The 21791-nt window shown below is 34.6% G+C and overlaps 1 protein-coding gene across 1 annotated transcript in view; it reads left to right on the plus strand.

The window, feature by feature from the left end:
* Nucleotides 1-19544, plus strand: part of LOC115444680 (tryptase) — a 31886-nt gene extending 12342 nt beyond the window's left edge. The window contains exons 2-12 of the mRNA XM_030170549.2: nucleotides 756-862; nucleotides 1216-1309; nucleotides 1593-1725; nucleotides 2057-2111; nucleotides 2285-2394; nucleotides 3079-3200; nucleotides 5415-5638; nucleotides 6610-6812; nucleotides 9520-9676; nucleotides 11940-12098; nucleotides 19102-19544. Of these exons, the coding sequence (XP_030026409.1) occupies nucleotides 797-862; nucleotides 1216-1309; nucleotides 1593-1725; nucleotides 2057-2111; nucleotides 2285-2394; nucleotides 3079-3200; nucleotides 5415-5638; nucleotides 6610-6812; nucleotides 9520-9676; nucleotides 11940-12098; nucleotides 19102-19218 (1440 nt within the window). The 5' untranslated portion in view covers nucleotides 756-796 and the 3' untranslated portion in view covers nucleotides 19219-19544. The remainder of the gene's footprint in view (nucleotides 1-755; nucleotides 863-1215; nucleotides 1310-1592; nucleotides 1726-2056; nucleotides 2112-2284; nucleotides 2395-3078; nucleotides 3201-5414; nucleotides 5639-6609; nucleotides 6813-9519; nucleotides 9677-11939; nucleotides 12099-19101) is intronic.
* Nucleotides 19545-21791: the final 2247 nt, after the last annotated feature.

Genomic DNA, 21791 nt, shown 5'->3' on the forward strand with positions numbered 1-21791 from the left:
ACTGCATTAAAATGCTGCATATCTCTAATCTTGCTTTGTTTACGACATTTTAATTGTCTTTTTCTTTGCTAGTCGGGGTAAAATTTCTCTTGTTGTCTACATGACTTATAAGCATTTTCTAGATTTATGATCTTTTATGTTCACATTTTTAAGAGAATAGTGGTGATTAATTATTAACGTTATTTATTTTAAGTGAAGGATAATGACCTTAATTTTAGACTATTTATGGATTACAATTAATGTGCATCGAGAGTTTTGTACCTATTATGGGACCTATAGGTATCATCTGTTTATTCTGATATATGATTATTAATGATAAGCTTATTCATATTCGTAAAAAACATGAATACATATTGATATAATTTATTTTAAACAGTGAAAACACCTTAAACAGTTAATGAAATAATCGAAAAACCTTTTAAAGTTTTTGTGCCCTAATAAAGTTTATTTTTTTGAAGTTCTCAAGTTAGTAAAACGCATTTCATTGTCAACGTAATTATCAGTTCCACTGTTATAATATTAATACTTACTTATTTCACTAATAGCAGTGTCTAATACTTACTACATTGTACTCCTAAAATAAGGATAAACTCTCAAGTGTGAGGAAGAAGCAAGATTTATTGTTGTTTTGAGACTCTCTTTATAAACTGCGTAAAGTTTTCAACATAAATAATAACTTTCGACAATGCCCTTAGTAATAGGTTTCAAGACTGTTCAATTATTTTCAATTAATTTCAATTATTTCAATATTTTAGATGCGGAGATCGGATGGGACCATAATACAGGACCAAAGAACATGAAGTGGTCGCGAGGTATCATCGTTCTAAGCTTCCTAATCGCCGAGACATCGTTGACACATTACGTGGGTATAGATTTGTTCATAAAACTATTCAATACATTCTTCTTGTATTACAAGAATCAGTATGTGATTCTAGTAAGAGCGTTGTATTATACCGCTCTGTGGGCGTTTCTAAAAGGTTCTAGGAAATTCGGTGCTAGAATTTTACCAGACAATGCACTATCGATCACAAAAAGTCTGGCGACCGGCCAAATTGGAATATGTCTTGCTTTATCAAATGACTGCAACTATTGTGCGGAAGCTATGGGATTTGAAAGGATTGACCTACTTATCTACTAGAGTGACGGATTGTGACTCGGTGCTATTATGTATTGTTAATATTGATATATTGTGATATGTTTTTATGCACGTTACAGACTGAAAACGACCCGACGTCGAATGCGCATTACCTTAATGTGCTAGATATGAATAGCATAGAGCCCAGACATAAAATTGTTGGGCCGCAAAGAGGTACGTTGTATTGTTATTGTTTGCAGTTTAACTCGGCTAGTCTGTTAATTTGTCCGAGATACAGATTAAAACGAATATTATGAAAGTCAGTTTTGCAAATGATATCTCTAGGCTGGGTAAATTGTTTTAATTTTCGAAATAACACCCGAAAACCAGATTGTTCCCCCTTTTATTATAACAAAAAAAAATTGTTGTCAATATTCGTGAAAACTTTTAATAATGCTGAAAGGATAGGTACTAGCAAAACTGTTATGGTTACAGCTATATATCTGGTTACTTTTAGGCATACATTTGAAGGAGCAGACATATTCGCCTTGGAGCCGATGGAGTGAGTGCCAAGGGAGTCATAAGACCCGTCGACGTCATTGCATACATCGCCGAATATGCGGGAATTCACTACGAGTAGAAGTTACAAGGTGTTATTTGAATATTTTAGTTGTGCCGTCCTCTCTTATGTAGGTACAAGATTAGACGCACGAGATTTCTCTAACTTGTTTAAATTGGACATGATTTTATTACGAAAAGGCGTGTTTGTTGTCAATCAGACATTTAGTGTTAAGTTACAACATTCCGCGACGAGCGACACAGTTATGTTTGTAAATAATCTGAGTAAATAATAGACTAGGGAAGGAATTACTGCTGATGCACGTGGAGATAACAAACTTCGTACATATCTAGTTATTTTTAATAACGGACTATCTTCATAAGTTCTATGCGAATATGATTTATGTATTATTATTATTACAGGTGTAAGCAGAATAGTGAGAAATTACGCAAAGGAACATTTCAACATATGGTTATTGTAAGTTAAATAATTATATGTAGTAATAGATAATCTAGTTATAGAAATTTGTGTTCTGTTATGTTCATTACTGACTCACAAAAAAATTTAAATTGTAATATAATGAATATTTCGTTCATTGTAATATAATCAAATTTTTTAAAAATTAAATATTTTTTGATAAAACTTGTCAGCCTGAACGACGCTTGTTAGAGTCCGAAGATGTGCAGAAGAGGTTCAAAGGATTCTCCCCGTGGGGGCCATGGACTTCTTGCTCAAGAAAATGTACTACCATAAGACAGCGGTATTGTATCGAAATCTATATTATATTAAGTGTGTTCGAAGCGCGTTACTTATTTATTTATTAATTTACGCTTTATTCTACAAAACACAAAAAAAACTATAGAAAGAAGAAAATAGAGACAAAAGGCACATGTACAAATGGCGGTCTTATCGCTTTAGGCAATGTCTTCCAGACAACCATGGGATGGATATAAAAACGAGAAATAGAAAGAGAGGGTAATGCAGTGGATTATATTATATTAATAAATAAAAAAAAAACAAACAATTGATAAACATTACATACATAATTACACATATAATATACACCTACATTATACATACATACAAAACGCGTTGCTCTTTCCGAAAACTTTATCAGAACATAAAAAACACATTTGTTATTTCCGAATAAGTAACATTTAATAGGTTGGTTATTCGAAACTGCCTTTATGGAGGTCGGTTTAAGATTTTCTAGGGATTCAACAATTTCACAAAAAAAATCCAATAGTTAACAACTGAAGTAAAATTACGAACTATTTATTATAACGACATCTATTCTTACAGTAAAAGCAAATAACTGCACAAAATAAACATACAATAAAATAGGTACATTGCAAACTCGAAAATAGCTACTGTACCCACAGATTTGGCGAAATCTCGCATTCCATTCATAGCAAAAATTTAATTTAGCCATACCTTTCCCCAGGCGCTGTCGAAAGCGAACAATATGCGGTCGACAAATTGTGAGACAATCCGCATACTGCTACATGGAAGGCAGTTATTGCCACCTGTGGATACGGAACAGGATGCAGAGGCGACAGGACCCAGGTGATATAGCGCATAGGTACTTAGCTAACAACATTTATATACTACTGACTTACTGCCTTGGTGGCGTAGTTGTATTACGGTACTATCGCAGTGCTGAGGTCTTGGGTTAGATTCTTGGGTCGAGCAATGTGATATTGGATATTGCTTCTAAGTATCAGCCCAAAGTCTGGAATTTGTGCCTGATGTGGCGATAGTTTCGCCCCTATCACATCATGGGACGGAATACACACGGCGGAAAGTGGTTGCACCTATTTTCCTTCTGTCTACCCTTTCGACGGTAAAAGGCGTGAATGTGTATTAACATACAATTTTTTTTTCCTATTCTAATACCGCTACATTTTGAAGTTGTAGAAGGGATTTGACTTAATTTTGCCTAGCGTGGACCCCACTCTGTATAATTTATACACTAAATAAATTAATAACTACGTCTTGCAAACGGTGACGGCGACTATCGTGACTTCATCTGCTCTGGTATTTCTCACCACATTTTCTGATGCGCGTATTTTGCGTACGAACCACATAAAACACCCTGTCTAGACTCTACACTATAGACATGTAGTCTGAGATTCTACGTTTCAAATGAACTACTTAATTTGTTTTTACAATTTAAACTGAAGTAATAGGCAAATGACACGTAGGATCTTGTTCAATAGCATGAAATTGTTAGTCGTATATATCTTTAAGGGTGGTGGTAATTGCTCGTACTAATTTTAACACATATGCACTAATGTTTTTAATTTTTTGAATCCCTGTGATCCCAACTATTTGATTTGTGTTATCATTATCTATTTTATTAGGAATACCTAGGATAGTGTATTTTAAAATCGACTCCAAAAGAGAAAGTTTTATTTCTAGTCGCTGTTCATTATTTTTTTATGTTTATTTCTGCGATAATAGGGGACCGGACTAATTTTGTTCTTTATTATTATCAAATATTTACGTTATATTAATTATAACACAGAAAGAATTATTTAAATCCAGTAAAAAATCAACAAGTTATAAATCTTTCGATTTCGGTAGAAGGGGTAAGTAACGAGAAACAGAAAAGAGGCGCAATACCCACGTGTGACGTCATCGGGCATTACGACGCGTACGAAAGAAAGAGATGAAGCGATATTCCCACTTCGCGCCCAATTCGGCACATAGTAATATTTGAAATATGAATTACTGGCTCATTTTTTTAACAATTTTAATGCAGTTTTCGCAGGAGGGTTTCTTTTTCGTATTATTAACCATTACATATAGAATAATGTACAAAATCAAACGCAGGACGGTTAAAATATGACCTCCGTTACATCTATTACGAATTAAGCACCGTCTCCAATAAATATTGAATGTGCATATAAACGTAAAAACACGAATTGGGAAGATTATGTTGGTTGTGTGTGTAAAGTTTAATTATCTTTTAGATTATAGTGGTCTTTAGAGACGGTATTGCTTTTGGTTAAGAGGTTTTATTTTTTTTATATAAATTGTAATTATACTATGTTGTATTGTGTTTCTTGTGAGTTTAGCTGCATACCAATATGTCGTGGATCATAATTTGAATGTCCAATGTTATCACAAGAAATGAATGTAATGGGAATATTTCCTCTGACATTGATATGGGACCAGTTTAGAATAGGACGAGTGGGTGTTAGACTTAAAGGACTTTGATTATGTTATTACAAGTTTCCTTCAAATACGTGAATAATTGCCGCTAGGGATACAGCATTACTTAGTGTTTATGAAGATTTATCTAGTGTTAAGACCTCGAGCAGGTTTTATAACAAAATAATTCATGCAGTTAGATATTAAAACATAATTAATGTTATATTTCTTTAATACCATTAATGTTCATAATCCTTATATATTATAAAACAAAGTCCCCCACCGCGTATGTCTGTCTGATCATGATAAACTTAAAGACTACCGAACAAATATTGTTAATATTTGATATTCTCTTAATCCCGGGAAAATATATAGCGGGACTTTTATCCCGAAAAAAATCTTTCATGCGGGCAATTCCGCGAGCAAAATACAGTGAATATTATAAATCGTCTCTACCCGCCGGTTCTCAGTTGAAACTTCGTTAACAGGGCACATGAAACTTGGTATCGAAACAATACTTGTCCAAACATTGTATCCTTTACCCTTATCTTGGAAAACAAACAGACCTCAGAAATGTATACAATCGAAGGCAAATATGTCGACCTCACGAATATTGTTTTTCAGGGTACATGACCGTTGAATCGATGCCGATGCCGCCGCCCGCTATTCATCCTGAGGATTCTCGTCCATCTCCTTTGATGGACTCTTGCGGGAAGCTGGGTCGGTATCGAGGATCCGCAGCGGCAAGAAGGAAAAGTCGTATTCGCGACATGATAAGAATTATTGGTGGAAGACCCGCCCCGCTGGGCAAATGGCCGTGGCAAGTGGCTGTTCTTAATCGATATAAGGTAAGGAAGCAGACTAAGGAAAGATTATCATGATAGCCAATTTATTCGTCTCGCCGAATAACAGCAACCACTTTATTTAAGTTGGGATAGGTTATCTAATTGTTTTGCTTATTTCTTAAGACCAGTAGAGCCATAAAGGGTAAACTATTATATTTGGGTTCAATGCACTAGACTTAATGAAGACACCGTCTGGGACCAATAATTATAGTCAAAGCTTGTTTTTTTTTCTAACTTTATTACATTTTAAGCTGAACATAAAGCTCTCGTTAGCCTCTAGGTAATGATAATTATATGCTCGATGATGTAATACGATGTGGTGTGTTGATAATTTGTTAATATTAAAGTATTGTATAACTGATTAGTCGCTAAACATGATAAAATTACAATAAATAAGGCTACAGAGAAAAGTTAAATTGCGATTCGTTTACTTTTATTGATATTCAGCATTTTAAGGTATGTTTTTATGACATTTCGAAAATGGAATGATCACATTTTTCGCGCGCAAGTCTAGTAATATAAGGGACGATAGCCTAGATGGGAGTGGAACGGACTGCTTAGATGAATATTCGTAGGTTCCGAACCCAAGGGCACGTACATCTAATTTTTCTAAACTAATGTAAGTATTCTTTGTAAATTATCAGAAAAAACATAATGAGGGAACCTGCATATCAGAGAAGCTTTCTATAAAAATTTAAGAATATGTAAAGTCTGCCAATCCGCACTAGACCAGTGTAGTGGACTAAGATCCTATCTCTTTCAGTAGTGGGTAAAGCTGTACCTAGCAGTGGGACAGTATATAATACGGAACTGATATTATTCTTATTTAGTAAATAATTTTATAAGTAAATTAAACTTTATTTATTTGGATGTATCAAGATATAAATGTATAAAGTAACAAAAGCGCTAATTACGAAGCCGTATACAACTCTTCTGGTGTAATTTACGAATAAATATAAATGTAAGTGTTGTAGGAGGCGTTTTGCGGCGGCACCCTCGTCGCGCCTCGGTGGGTAGTGACGGCTGCTCATTGCGTGCGGCGGCGGCTGTACGTGCGTCTCGGCGAGCACGACCTGCTGCTCCGGAACCACGGGGAGGTGGAGATGAAGGTCACCGAGGCGGTCATACATCCACGATACGACCCTGACACAGTCATCAATGATGTCGCTATGCTACGGTAAACTCGCTAACAATATTATTTTTTTTAATAAATATCAATGGCGTAGTTGTATTGCATGCGCGGTACCACAGTGCTCTAAGGTCATGGGTTCGAACCCCAAGTCAGGCAAAGAGATGTTGGGTTTTTCTCTCAGTATCTACCTACATTTTGGAATTTGAGCCCGATATGACGATAGGCTCGCCCCTTATCAAATCATGAAAGGGAAACTCCTTGACGAAAAGTGGGTGCAATGGTTGCACCTCTGCCTATCCCTAAAGAATCAAAATGTTGAGTCGAGCTAGTCACTCGCCTAAAAGTAAACTATAAGTTGTTAGATTTCAAAATATCTATGAAGAATTGTACTGCATACATCACTGTAAGACATTAGAATATCTTAATCTCAAAATGCCCATTATGACACTGGCTAGATTATCCTTCAATTCAAAACACAATAGAGGTAGCACAATGATGTTTAGCAGCAGAAATAAAAATTACATTGGTAACAACTAACACCCAATCCATTGGCGTAGCATATAGTTTGGGTGATACTGACATTTTTTTGATTTTTGTTGCAAGGCTCGGAGATGCATGCGTGACTTATTTTTATCTTTGTATTTTTTTATCTTTTTGCGTTCGCCTGGTGCCTAGGGACGGCAAATGTTGGGTATGCCTCGAGCGACAAGAATTGATGCGACTTCAGGAGCCCAGCCGGACACTCGCATGCTATTCGCCTACCACCAGTAAAATCACTACATCGTTATTGTCATTCAGTGTGTTAATGTTTCCTACTGTTTGCCACTTATCTTACTACAGGCTGCCATGATCGTTAAATGTGCAAAAGTTATGGACCATTTCGTTAAATTGAATGGAAGATATTGTTCATAATTTATGATGTCGGTTTTCTGTAGAGAATGGATTCAATTCTGATATAAAGCTATTTTTCGTTCAAAACTTCATACCTATTTATTGTCTATAGACAGAGATTATATTTCTTTCTTTGTGCACTTGCATACGAAGTTTATTTTTTTATTGATATTGATGCTGCTTGTCCTTTTTGTAGTAGTATCAATGAAAAATTTACAAAGTTAATCGTATCAGTAGTGCCTACCTAGGTACCTAACTATATTATGAATTCCTGGTCAAGTCGCTTGAAGCTTCCCATTTATTTATTTATTTATTTATTAGCACTGCCACATTGTACATATAATAACAGTAACACATAGTTACATTAGTTTTAAACAATAATTATAGTCACTGATATGTACAACAAGTGCGGCGTTATAATTGGTAGACGAAATGATCCCAATTATACTTCCGAAATTAAATTGGAGACAGCCCAGCTTTGCAGAGATACGATTATATGAATACACAATGTACAATATTAAATTACGTTCAATACGATTTATAATATGTCAAAATACTTGTAACGGTATAATTAACATAAATAAAGTCGTATATTCCATTACTAGGGAAATCTATATTATATTCTCGGCATAAATGTTGTCTTTTATTCAACTTAAAATGGTTTGCATAATGCGTTGTGGATTTGAAAATATATTTTTATCTATATTTCTTCTTACCAGTAACTATTATGAGTTCCAGATTTCATTAATGCGTGATTTTTTTAGAGTAATGTACTTCAGCATATGTGTGTTATTTTGATTGTCGTATATTGTGTTTGCCTTGTATATTCAAAGACTTGACCATTGAGCCTGCTCCTATTTTGAATATTCATCCGTGGTTTCAATCACATGATCAGTAGGCCTAATACTTATAAAATGAGGAGTCCTGTGTCCAGTAGTGGGACGGTATACGAGATGAACTACTGTTAAATGGGTCACTCGTCACCGTACGAATTATCGTCCTAACTCCTAAGATAGTGGTAAGAATACGCGGTATTGGAGAGCGTGCACGATAATCAGAGCCTGCTTGAAATTGCATGTGCTCTCGCGATCTTCGACGAAAAAGACAATGCGCGGTTATAGTAGTCTAGACCAATATGTACAATATATTTTTAAAAAATCCTTACAAAAAGGTCAAGTGTACTATGCGCCTGCATTCACAAAATAGCAAAATGAATTTGTCTTGTATTACGGAGCCTGTTGTATATTAATGCGATTAAATTGAAGAAACTGAAGATGTTTCAGTATTATTAAATTTAAATATTATAATTTGTAAATTACAAACATACGAAACATATTCAAATAAGGCGCCGATAAAAGCGAAAAATATGAAATTAATAACATTCTTAAAATCCGCTAATATCTTAGTATAAACTCAATTATTATCTTAAAATAGTGTTTTTGATAAGAAAAACAATAAATTTTATGAAACACAAAAGATACATCAATATTGTTGGCTATATTCTTATATGTAACTAATAAGTTTTTATACATACAGTGTATTTTTACGCTCTGAAGACGCGCTATCAACACATCTGTAACGCGACGAAATCGGAAAATGTATTCTTTCCGTACACGTGAGCGTTGAAAATTGAATTAAATAACAATACAAAAGAGCGGTGTTTCGAAATATTTAAATAAATAAACGATAATCGATAACACGTATTTATAAACGCAGAGCATATTACACTGCGTTTATAATTACGTTTAGTGCGGAAAACCTACTTTATACTATTTCAGTCGAACGTATACAAATACGTAACTGGTATTTAACATATACTATGCTACCAATAATAAGGTTAATCAAATTATATTCCCCAAAGGTTACCAGGCCCGGCTAGGTCTGATCTGGGGCACGGGTACGCCTGCCTGCCTCGGCCACACCAGACCCTGCCTCCCCACACGTCGTGTGTAATTCTCGGCTGGGGCAAGAAGCGGCCCACCGACGTGCACGGCACACGGATATTACACGAGGCTCAGGTGTGTAAGCAATATTGTATTATAAAACTTAATTTTCTTTTGTCTCTTGTGGTATCTATTACCTTTTAGTGTAGTTGGTCATCATTTTGTTTTTATATTGCATCAAAAGATAGTTAAGCTAACGGACAACTTGATGGTTAGTGGTCTATCGCTCATGCACGTTGGTAATACCAGGGGCAAAGCCAAGCCGCTCGCTGAAAGACCCTAGGTTCGATTATTCGATTGGACAACGCTTTCTGTTAGTTTTATAACCTAATTCGCCGGGGATTAATTCCTTCAGAGAAGCATGACGTCAGGAAAAGGGGTTCATTTAAAAATTGTTTCTACAATATTAGTAAAACAGTGAAATGTTACGCCGATTCCATTCGGAAGTGAGTTATAGGTAGACCTATAAGCATAGTTAAATTTATTCAATGTAAAGAACTATTTCACTAACAGAATATCCTAAGCCTAAAAAAATATACGTCACAGATTCTGCCGTTATAATGAAAAAAGACGCATTTTAATTATTTAAAATCGAGTTAAACAGGCATATATTCGTAATCGGTAAAAAAAAAATGATCTAACAACATTATTACTTTTCGCATTTATGAAGGCAGTATTAATTACATCAAAATTTTATAAGTTTTCTCTATTTGCTTTCTATGTGGCTTTTAATTTATGGTTTTGGAAATCTAATCGTTACTTCAGATGAAACATTGGTATTTACTAAATCGAAACATTAATCTTGTTACAAACGAATTTGCTACTTTAAATTAATTGCCACCGAATTGAGAACAGATAGGAAAATAATTGTGATTTCCATAGTAATTAACATTTTCGATTTGTTCCTCTCCATAAATTATGTCGGCGTTTTCTGAATTGGTTCATTATTGCACAGTCGAACAATATAAACTTTTCCATAATATATTGCCAATTGGTACAAATTTGTGATTTTAGAATCCAAACTTTAATTATAAAATAGCACCACTACTTGAGTAAATACTTATAGTTCCACAAGCACCTCAAGATAAAATAATACAAAAAAGATTAGGTTAGGATTGGGTGGTGGTATGCCCTCTAAAACTGCTATCGACCAATTTTTATAAAATATCTTAAGTACGCATTAATTGCAAAAATAAATCAATCAAAATATTTCATCCGGTTTCTGTATGTTGAACAAACTTTTTCTAATGGACTCATAATGGTCCACTTTCGTAATGGATCTGACGTAGTGTTGGATTTGTTAATAGGCTATATAGGCTGCGGCCTAGTGTGCGGAACATTTGAGATTTTATGTACCTCAGCTGAGCACCTTTTTTAGGTCACCACTCTGTTAAACTAAAAAGCATGTTACATACAAATTGGTCGTAATTGGAGACCTTTTTTGTCCTATAAATCATGCGGGGCGGCACAAACTCAGTGGTCTATATTTAAGAAAAGTATAAATCCGGTGATAGTCCAATGTTAGCTAATCAGATCGTTTATAGGAGGAGATTAACCAACGTGAAGCGGAGTAGCAATCTGTTATTTAGTTTTTAATGTCGGAGGATGGTACTGCTCTGTTGAGCCGACTCATACCAGCTGGATTCTACCAATTTATTAACAACCGTAACAGAGCACATATCCGTAAAATGCAACGAAATAATAAGAAATGAACTATTCAATACGCTGATGGAATCACATGCGGAGGTTAAATTATAATTTGGTACTGTTATATCTTATATTTTAACAGCGTGTGGTTGGCCATAAAGCAACATGGTCAGATGATATTTACGTTTTCTATAAGTGTGTCACACTAAGTGAAATGCGTTAAGTGGTAACAGAGAGGAACTGTATTGCATTAACTGTAAAGACTGCTTTTGTATGGACTATATTGAATGCCCTTACTTATGAAACCACTGCTCCGACAAAAAAAACAGTATTTCGCTAATAGGAAGCGTTATGCCTCAGTTCTGAGTGATAAGTAACTTTAAGGCGGACGGAACGGCGAGCACAATCTATTTTTGTATAAAATGATTAGACCTGTCATGGCGTGCTACGCCTCAATAAATTAATTCCCCTTTCCTTTACTTTATTAATGTTAAACTATAGTTAATTTGGTTTCTTTGTAAAATAAACCTCTTTTTTATTCATATTTTTTTTATTTATTACCACATAGAATATTGAATAATTCCAACAAAATACAACGTTTCACTTAAAAGTATTTTACTTTATTTGACTTTAAAAGCTTTTATTTTCATGTTATTGTTCTTTGTGTATGTCAAATAAATAAATATTTCAGGTATCAACAATTCAACAAGGCGTGTGTCGCAGAGCGTACTGGCAATACGCGATAACTGATAACATGGTGTGCGCGGGCAGGGGGCGGCGGGATTCCTGCGCAGGGGACTCAGGAGGGCCCTTACTGTGCCGAGACAGGAACATGAGATATGCCTTGCAGGTACAGTTATCAAGGAAATATTTGAGCTTTTACGGCGTCGTAACTTCGATGATGGGTTGAGGGTCGAAAAAGGTTCAGTTTTGTTCATTTTTGATAACAAAAAGTTATGTTAATTTGATCTTATTTACTAAGTACGATGTTCATTTTACATTTTTATAGTTTTCACTTTATTGCGTTGATACTAGTTATTAACTATATTTAAATACAAGTCGAAAAAAATTCAAAAACAATATTCTTGGTATCTTGAAAATCGTGTAGTCATAATTTAAATGTTAAAAGAGGTATGAAACCCGAGCATGGAACTGAGAGCGTGAAAGAAATTATATTATAAAATGAAAAACCGACTCCGGATTTCTCGACTTCGCCTTCCGGTACAATTATGCGACGCGGTTTTTTACTTTTCCTTGTCAGCTTGCTTAACTTTATGTACAGTATTTGATTTTATCTAGGGTTACTCAGTAGTAGAGGAGGCGCGTGCCCAACAGTGGGACGGTATAAATTACAGGGTTGATATTATTATTATTATTATTATTATTATTATATTAAACAGGCCCTATGATTTGTTCTTCTTTTTCGGTAGGTAAATGAGGCAGTCCCCAACCTTTTTATGTAAAAAAAATGTGGTACGTGCCGCTTTACCAACGTTGCTATCGGTTCGATTCATAGAATAGGGTGACGTTATATAGATCAAATTCAAATCACTCTAAACAACATTGAATAATAGTCCATCTAACAATTTAAACACATTGGACCAGAAAAACGGGACAAGTGCGACGTGGACTCGCGCACCTAGAATTTAGAACAATAATTGTTTATTTTTATTGCAATATTTTAGGTCGATGAGAAGTGCACTATAGGTTTTGATTCCTTTGTGAAATCGCAAAATATGCTAAAACAGGCGACATAAACGGTTAAAACTTTTAATAGCGCTGACTTATAAGTTCGATTTGTTCATAACTGGAAGAGATTGTACACTCGAGTATTGAATATTAATTTCAAGTTAATACCTCTACGCATTCATGAGACAAAAGCTTTTGACAGGCAGAGAGACATATACGGACATCAAAGTGATCTTATAAGGTTTCCTTTTGAGATCCGAAAACCTAAAAATGACGTTATTCAGAAGCAAGCAGTCTTTACTCGAAATTGGGTCTTGGTGATAGAACTAGTATGCGACAGTCCTTCTGTATATGCGATCACGTAGCAATGTTTACGCAATATTGTGTTTAGATTTATGCATCGAAACTAGTCAAATCGGAATATTGGGAAATCTGATCTTATGTGCCAGAATGAGTTTGTTTCTCCAGGTTCTGAGAAGTTTTTTTACGGTTGATAGTCACACTATACTATTGCCTATATAAGTCTCAGAGTACCTGATATCTGTGAGTTGCGGATTTGAAGGAATGTGAAGTAAATACCAATATAAATCTATATAAAATTTACGAATTACCATATATGAGCCTATAAAATTTGACGATTACCCTTGATTTCTCAGGATCCAATCATCAGATCCTGACTTGGTGCCTATGGGACTACTTCAGAAGCATTTGCTTTCGAACAAAAAAATAATTTTGAAAATCGGTCCACATTTAGCGGAGTAATCGCGTAACAAACATACAAAAAAAAAACATACAGTCGAATTGACACCTTCTCCTTCTTTTGAAATCGGTTAAAAAGGATTATCATTTAACCTCGTTAGATGTGAAATTAAGTGTCGCAATGGCACAACTTAATACAGAGTGATATTATTAATATACCCATAAATATTCTATGGAGACGAATGTTTATCAGCCAATTTATAAACGTAATCTTCCTTATCCCTGATGTTAGTACGAGCTTATTCCCGGAAGCTGCCTCAATGTGAATACATACATAAACCCACGCATTTCTCACTGAAGTATTAGGTAGATACGTAAGTGTCTTTAGCATCCACATTGTAGCGAGATTATGTATTATGGCGTGTTAGTGAGTTATTCGCTACATTGGGTATAAATTCAAATCTTTGGTAACTCAGGTCTTCTTAAATTGAAATCCCACTATTTTTCGTTTCATCTGATAATCGAAATCAAAACCTCGTATTCAAATCCGCTGTCACAAGACCGATGTGGCAGTTTACGTGAATAAAACTAAACAACATAATATTATTATTACAATGGTATTACGTCAGATGTTTGTGTATCCCTATTTGTAAAAATTTAAGTTTTGTTTAATACAAGCTGATTGTTTAATCGTATCCATAAAATCAAAACGTAAAGCGTGCAAAATAAATATTATTCCCGGCGCAAAATGTGTACATCTGTCAAGATAACCATGTGACCGTGGAACATGTTTGCAATATATGTAATTCCCCAATATGCATTTTCAAAACGTAACTGGGCAAAATACGTTTAAAAAAAGTACATCGGTGTAATCGTGCAATATGCGCGCCGATAGCAACCATCCACCATAGTAGTCTACGTATGAGTGTCACGTTCCGGGATCAGCATGTGCATATCCGGTTCTAACAGGCATAATTGTGTCGACTGTTTAGGGGTAATCATCTCTAGTCAGTCGACATTCTATTGGACCCCACTCCATTTACTACCAGGGACAGTGGGTCACCTTTCCGTGGACATATAAAAAATGTAATTGTTTTATTGCAAAAAGATTACAAAGTTTCTACGATGAACATTGCATAAATGTTTGTGTGTCTCTTTTAACGGATGCCTCAAATACAGCTTCATGTACGTTAATAGTTTGAAAGCAAAGTTACTGCCTTTCTAAATTCAGTTGAGTAAAATTTGCGATATCGTTTAATATTTAGGTATAGTCTCGTTACGAAGCGACTGCGTCGTTTTGGGCTTAAAAGAAAATTAAAGTAGTTTTATAGGAGAAAAACAAATTATACCGTAAACATTTTATATATTTTTTACGTATTAAGGACAAATAGGTACATAAGAAATTCTTTCCTTTTTAAACATAGAAAACTTTTGAGTTATTTAAAAAGACTGAAGTCATCTATGAATTTGTTAATTAAACCAAACACAGGTAGAGATTGTAGGAAAGTTTTACGATCTTAGTGATTTTTCTTTTATCTTTCAAAAGTAAACATAATAAACTTCTTATAATCATGAATATTCATTAACTTAGGAACGCTCCGCTATTTCAAAGGTAGCTATTTTGAGCGACAAATTGTAATTCCAAAAGAATATTGAGACAAGTTCATTAAAAATAACAGTAACAAGTTTTAATGGCAAATTATTTGTAGAGATTTATTTTTAGATTATTGGAATAAGAAGATCACAACACTTCAATGATAGCAATAAATATGTGTAAGTAAATAAGGTTGAGTTTTGCGTGGTTTTATAGATACATTTATAGCAAATTTCTATCGTAATCTACATATTTCAAGAAAATAGAGGCATGAAAAAGTATTTTTTTTTACTACCTGTAGGTACGTAATATATTTAATTACTGGGTATGGGTGATTCCATTGAGTACACGATATCAGACAGTTACACTTTCAATACAGTTTTTTATTAACCTATTTACATCTAATAAAAGTAAGACATAAAGATAATTGTTTAAATTAACATTTCCATAAGTAGCCACTGTATTTAATTAATTTCATTATTTACTTTAAACTTTTAAATTACACAGGAAATAAGCTAAATACATTTCGAATGCTTGATATTTTGTGGCAAACACATTTCAATATTAGTCTTGGAAAAGCGTTAACAAGGGGACTATTCTCAAATGTATGACATATTGTAGGACGCACTAAGAAAATAATTAAGTCATATAAATAACGCGTTCCACTGACCACACCTTGCATATTGTAAGCTAACTTACAGAAACAGAAATTCATAATTATAATGCAAGTAGTTTTCGTATGATTACTACTTTACAATTATCTTTCTGGTTATCTGGGTTCTATCCGATTTCAAACATAATTGTATCGACTGGTACAGGGTATATTTCATCAGTCGACACTCTATCTGTACCCTACTTCACTTACAATCAGGCGCAGTTGAGTCGCTACATCATCCGTAGAAAAGGAAAACCTGCTAAGGTAGAATTCTCCCCAAAGATAATTCTGTCTAATAGACGTAATATGTCGGCGCTTGGAATTAAATTGCGAGTGGTCTACATTTTTTTTTTTCAGCAAGCAGTATGATACTCTTCTCTGTTTCTATATTACGGCATCGTTTTTGTATGTTTTTAACATTTATATTTCCAGCGTAATATGTTATGTCTATTATATAAAAAGTCAACATCATGAGAATTGGACCCTGGTCGTTTGCGTAAGCCGCAAAGACGCTGATTTACGACCAGTGAAGCTGTTCCTCTTCACTATAAATAATAAATATATATTTAACATACAATATAAATGCTTTAAAATAGGAACCACCTTTCTTCTTTTATTTCGCACACACATCGATGTGGGGTTGACGTAATGTAACTTTTTAAGAATATTACCAGAATACTAGACTCTTTTAAAGTTATGTCTGACGCCAACTACCACTTAAATAGTATTAGTAGTCTAGGTGTTGAACCCCGAACTACTGCCATGGTAACCACGTTCCGCTTGCTGTCTTACCTATAATGATATTTTTTGTAGGAGGTTAAGTTGTGTGTTAATCTCAAAAGCATTCAGCGAATTTGGGGCACTGACAGTTGATACATGTATAGACTATTTTTGGTTTAGAATATCCTATAGATTAGTTTATAACTCATAAAGGTATTGAGTATTATACCAAGTAAGGTTGAATCAAAGCTTGACGATAAATATTGAGTCTAGATAATCCGTATTTCAATTGCGAGAATTTCTTAGTAGAGTTATAAACCATTTTCAATACAGTATACTTACTAAATGGAACCGATGCTTATTGAGATTGCTCAGCAAACAGGTGCCTAGGTTGACTTTACAAATACACCCTAAACTAATATCTCGAAGTCTGAAAGGGTATTTTTCGTTATAAGAGTTTTGGGGTACGTATTCTCTAAAGAGTCTGATTAGAAAAATTATATTTTACGTAATATCAATGTTATAGTCAATAATCTATAAATATTAATTTTTATTGAGTTTTTATACAAATGAATAATAAACGAGCAAGTTGTTCTTACGTAAGCGTCATGGCAGACTGTAGACGGTAGCAACACCGCATAAATGGTATTAAGAAGCCCCACATGGTAGTGGATTGCAGTCTTAATTTAGAGACAGTTGGTATTAAGGATTACTCTGCTTATTATTTCATTGGCTAAGTGAGTAGGATATTTTTGCAACCAGATCAAATTCTTGCATACTGCTCGGCTGCAGAGTAGACAGTGCAGTGGTACCTATCCAGGCTGACTCTCACACGTAATGGTACCACCAAGTAAATTAGGAATAAATTAATGATATTGGTAGCAAAACTATTGATGGTGCTTATAAAATTAAGAATTAAACAAATACAACGTAACTTTACGCGCTTTCTTGCTTTTAAAGACTGCAACTGTTCTTATAGGGCAGACTACGCTACTTGTATTTATCACTTTAAATAGACTTTCTGGGAAAGAGGCGCGAAATCATTGATTTTAAAACTTAATAAACTTATTTATGGCTAAGCAGTGACTCCTTAGACTCTCATGAAAATAAATCTAAGGGTACTTAGGGTAATTCCTAGACAACCTATTGCGAAAGTCTTTAGCCCGTATCTGTCACAACAACTTTGATAAAAATGTTCAACTTAATAGTTTAATTCACATATAATGCGATATAGACTATCTGACGATGTTGACATTTTTCATGAGACGCCTACAACTATGTATGCAAAAAATGCGTTAGAATTCTAAGTTGTTAACCAAATCAATTGTTATTAGATCACCTTTGGTTACTAGATGTCTGTTTTCTTTTCTTAAATATGTTTTTATAGTATAAAGCTGTATATATTAACTGCTACAGACGATTCACACGGAATGTAAAAATCTTCAATCAATAATTGTTACACTGCATAGCTAATGTTATATTTTTTATATAAACAATTAAATAAATATTTATTTGTAGTGTATTACTTACTCTATGTCAATTATTTGAGAAAAATTCACTATGAATATGAAACTTGCCTTCCTTCGAGACATGTCTCTCAACGTCCTTTAGAACTATTACGTATATTTTCGGAAGCCAATTTTTACATCACAATTTGTATGGAATAAAACAATTACGATCTAAACGGAATAAAATAGCAGTAACGTAATGGGAATTATTTAGGAACAATTTTTATAAAAGCATTGAAAAATATATAGATAGGGAAAACCGTAGGCAAAGCTACATTCAGCAGATTTAACTGTTTATATTCATCATATTTTTATTTAAAGGCGGATTTCATTGCAGACCAGTTTAATTAGTGCACACGTGAAAATACACGGTGGAAAGAACACGCAATGAAATTTTTATTTTTCGACGAAGCTAGAAGTGCCATACACACGATACGATCTGATTCAAATGCCTTAAAATACCAAATATTAATGCTACGATGTCGACACGAGAAGCCATTGATTGAATTACTGCATCTAGGATTGGTTTTGGATAAATGTGCTCGACTTTTTAATTTAACAACAAAAGTCTTGGATTCCATTAATACACGTCAATTCTACGAATATTACAAATGTTAAAGTTTGAGAACAAAATGTGTTTTGTAAGACGTTAACCCATTAAACCCTGACTGGACTTTAATGCATTTGACTGTCAGCATATTGTACGCTATTATTATATTACTTTTTGTTCAGAGCAAGTGCACTGTAGGTATTTTCAGGAATAAATCACGTTATTAGAGAAGCAATAACTAGGTGGACCTATTAAGAAAGCGATGTCATTTAACTTGTAAATAATCTTTGTAATTTGTGTTTTTATCATAAGCATGGTGTATATTTTTTCTTTAAAATTTTACATACATACTATTATTTTTCTACTCTATCATCAAATTTACTACCGATGGAGTTCAGCACATATAATTTGTAATTTCGAGTAATTTGAAATTTTCAGGGCATAACCAGCTTCGGAGACGGCTGCGGCAAGCGCGGCAAGTACGGCATTTATACGCGGACTGCCGGCTACGTGACTTGGATGAGAGATGTCATGAACACCAGATACTTCGATTGAACCTACATTACGTATGGATGACAACGAACATATAAACTTGTCACCACAATGTCAGAATGTGGTTTTTCATTACGCTGTATCAGCAGGTGTGAGGTGGCATGTTTCTGAGATTCAATCTGCGAAGGTATTAGCTTTTGAAAGAGGGGATTTACGGGCGAGATATCTTTGTTTCACACTATGTGAATGTGTGTAAAAATTATTACTATTCCGATTCTTCCTTCTTATTTTATTTCGAATAGTTTTACAAACGATAAGTATAAGCAATATAATTGAAGCTCTAAATGGGCAAATATCGAAAACTACGAGTTGTTATAATGTGAACGACACTATGGGTTTTATTTCCAATGGCCTATCTAGGTGTGGACGAAGTGGGCCCTTGCCTATGGCCTCGCACTTAAAGGGGCCTCGCGAGGCTTCTTCAATATTCACCTACCGCACATTTATATTTTATCATTATCATTACATAACATACATAACATCACGCATTTTATCCCCGAAGGGGTATGCAGAGCAACTAGGGCACCCACTTTTCGCCAAGTATGTTCCGTCCCATGATGTGATAGGGGGCGAGCCTATCGCCATATCGGGCACAAATTCCAGACTCCGGGCTGATACTGAGCAGAAAAACCCAAATATCACTTTGCCCGACCCGGGATTCGAACCCAGGACCTCAGAGCGCTATTGTACCGGACGTGCAATACAACTACGCCACCGAAGCAGTCCATTAATTATAGGTATGTCGTTTTAAAAAAAAACTTGGTAAGATAAATTTATTGGGTAGATCTTGGGAACGAAAGAATAGGGGGCTCGCTGATGCGACGTCGCCCACGTCTATATTAGTCCACGCTACGCTACTGTTTATTTCCAATATAATAATTTTGCACCGGTAATGTAATTGGTTAAGAATTAATTACGTATTAATTATTTTAGTGGTATTTTATGCATCGTTTGACTCATCTGGGTTAAATTAATTGTGGCCTTTAATGATCAATAATTGCCTTTATTGTTGTTAAAAGTTGTTTAAATAGATTGGTGCTGAACTATTTTAAAGTATTGTACTTAACAACTAATATTTTCAAGTTTTTAATACGTGATTCGCGCCTGTATATACCAATACTATTATTTGAAAATATTAATTGAAACCAATGAGAAAAAATTAAATTAAATATACAGTCTCTCTATGTTTTTAATAATGCATTTTTATTTACTTTGTGTGTATCTTAAACATTAATTAGTGGACGTAGCGAATATCTTAATTGAAATAATATGAAATTGATATTTCTTAGACAGCATAAACATTCACTGAATAATAATACAAAAAATATTAATTAATTTTGATGAACACTTATTTGAACATAGCTTGAATTCCAAAAATGGATATTTTAGTAAATGAAATCAGCCTGGTATAGGTAATAAGGTAAGTGTGACTGAGTGATTAAATTCGATCGTTTTAACGGCTAGGTATTAAAATGCATTTAGCAGTACTGACTATAGGATGGTATGATGGGCTAAACACCACGGGACTTCAGCTCCTTGGGACCCTAAAATCTGGTAATCATTATTTTGTGTATTGGAAGCTAAAATAACGTCGCAAGAACAATCTATATAGGTACAGATTTTTCATGTTAGTGTAGGCCATAATGAATGGCCTAGCGGCGATAGCCTAGTTGGGTGTGGAACGGACTGCAAAGACGAATGTCCGTAGGTTCAAATCCCAAGGGCACACACCTCTTTTTCTAAAATCATGTGTGTATTCTTTGTGAATTTATCGTTCGCTATAACGGTGAAGGAAAACATCGTGAGGAAACCTGCACATCTGAAAGGTTCTCTATAGGAATTTCGAAGGTGTGTGAAGTCTACCAATCCGCACTAGGCCAGCGTGGTGGACTAAGGCCTAATCCCTCTCAGTAGTAGAGGAGGCCCGTGCTCAGCAGTGGGCAAGTATATAATACAGGGCTGATATTATTATTATCATTATAATGAAATAATTGGCCATGATTCCTTTGGGGTATAGTTACGCCAATGGCATTTAGAATAGGATAATATCGCTAATAATTAGATTCTTGGGACAGCTATTTGTATGATAGGAGTACGATTTTACTTAGATCTTTAATTTACCTTGTCTTGTTTTTTATATGGAGTTGTAAGTGGATAGCATACCACAGATCACGTTCTATCTGTATGCAATACTAGCTTTTGCCCGCGGCTCCGCCCGCGTTATAAAGTTTTTCAGGCTAAAGTTTTCCGTTATAAAAGTAGTAGTTTCCCGGGAGCCTATGTTCTTCTCAGGGTCTCAAACTGTCTCCATACCAAATTTCATCTTAATACGTGAGGTAGTTTTTGAGTTTAACACGTTCAGACAGACAGATGCAGCGGGGGACTTTGTTTTATAATATATTTTTTAGAACTTTTTAAGTGGAACAATCCCGTCATACATCATTGTTGCATAACTTTAACCGTTTACGCAGCGCAGGCAACGGAAGCTCTCAAAACTAATAATTTACCCCGTTTATGCAACATGTTTCATTACTGCTCCGCTCCTATTGGTCATAGCGTGATGATATATAGCCTAT

Source organism: Manduca sexta, chromosome 26 (genome assembly GCF_014839805.1).
Source record: "Manduca sexta isolate Smith_Timp_Sample1 chromosome 26, JHU_Msex_v1.0, whole genome shotgun sequence".
Classification (NCBI taxonomy): domain Eukaryota; kingdom Metazoa; phylum Arthropoda; class Insecta; order Lepidoptera; family Sphingidae; genus Manduca; species Manduca sexta.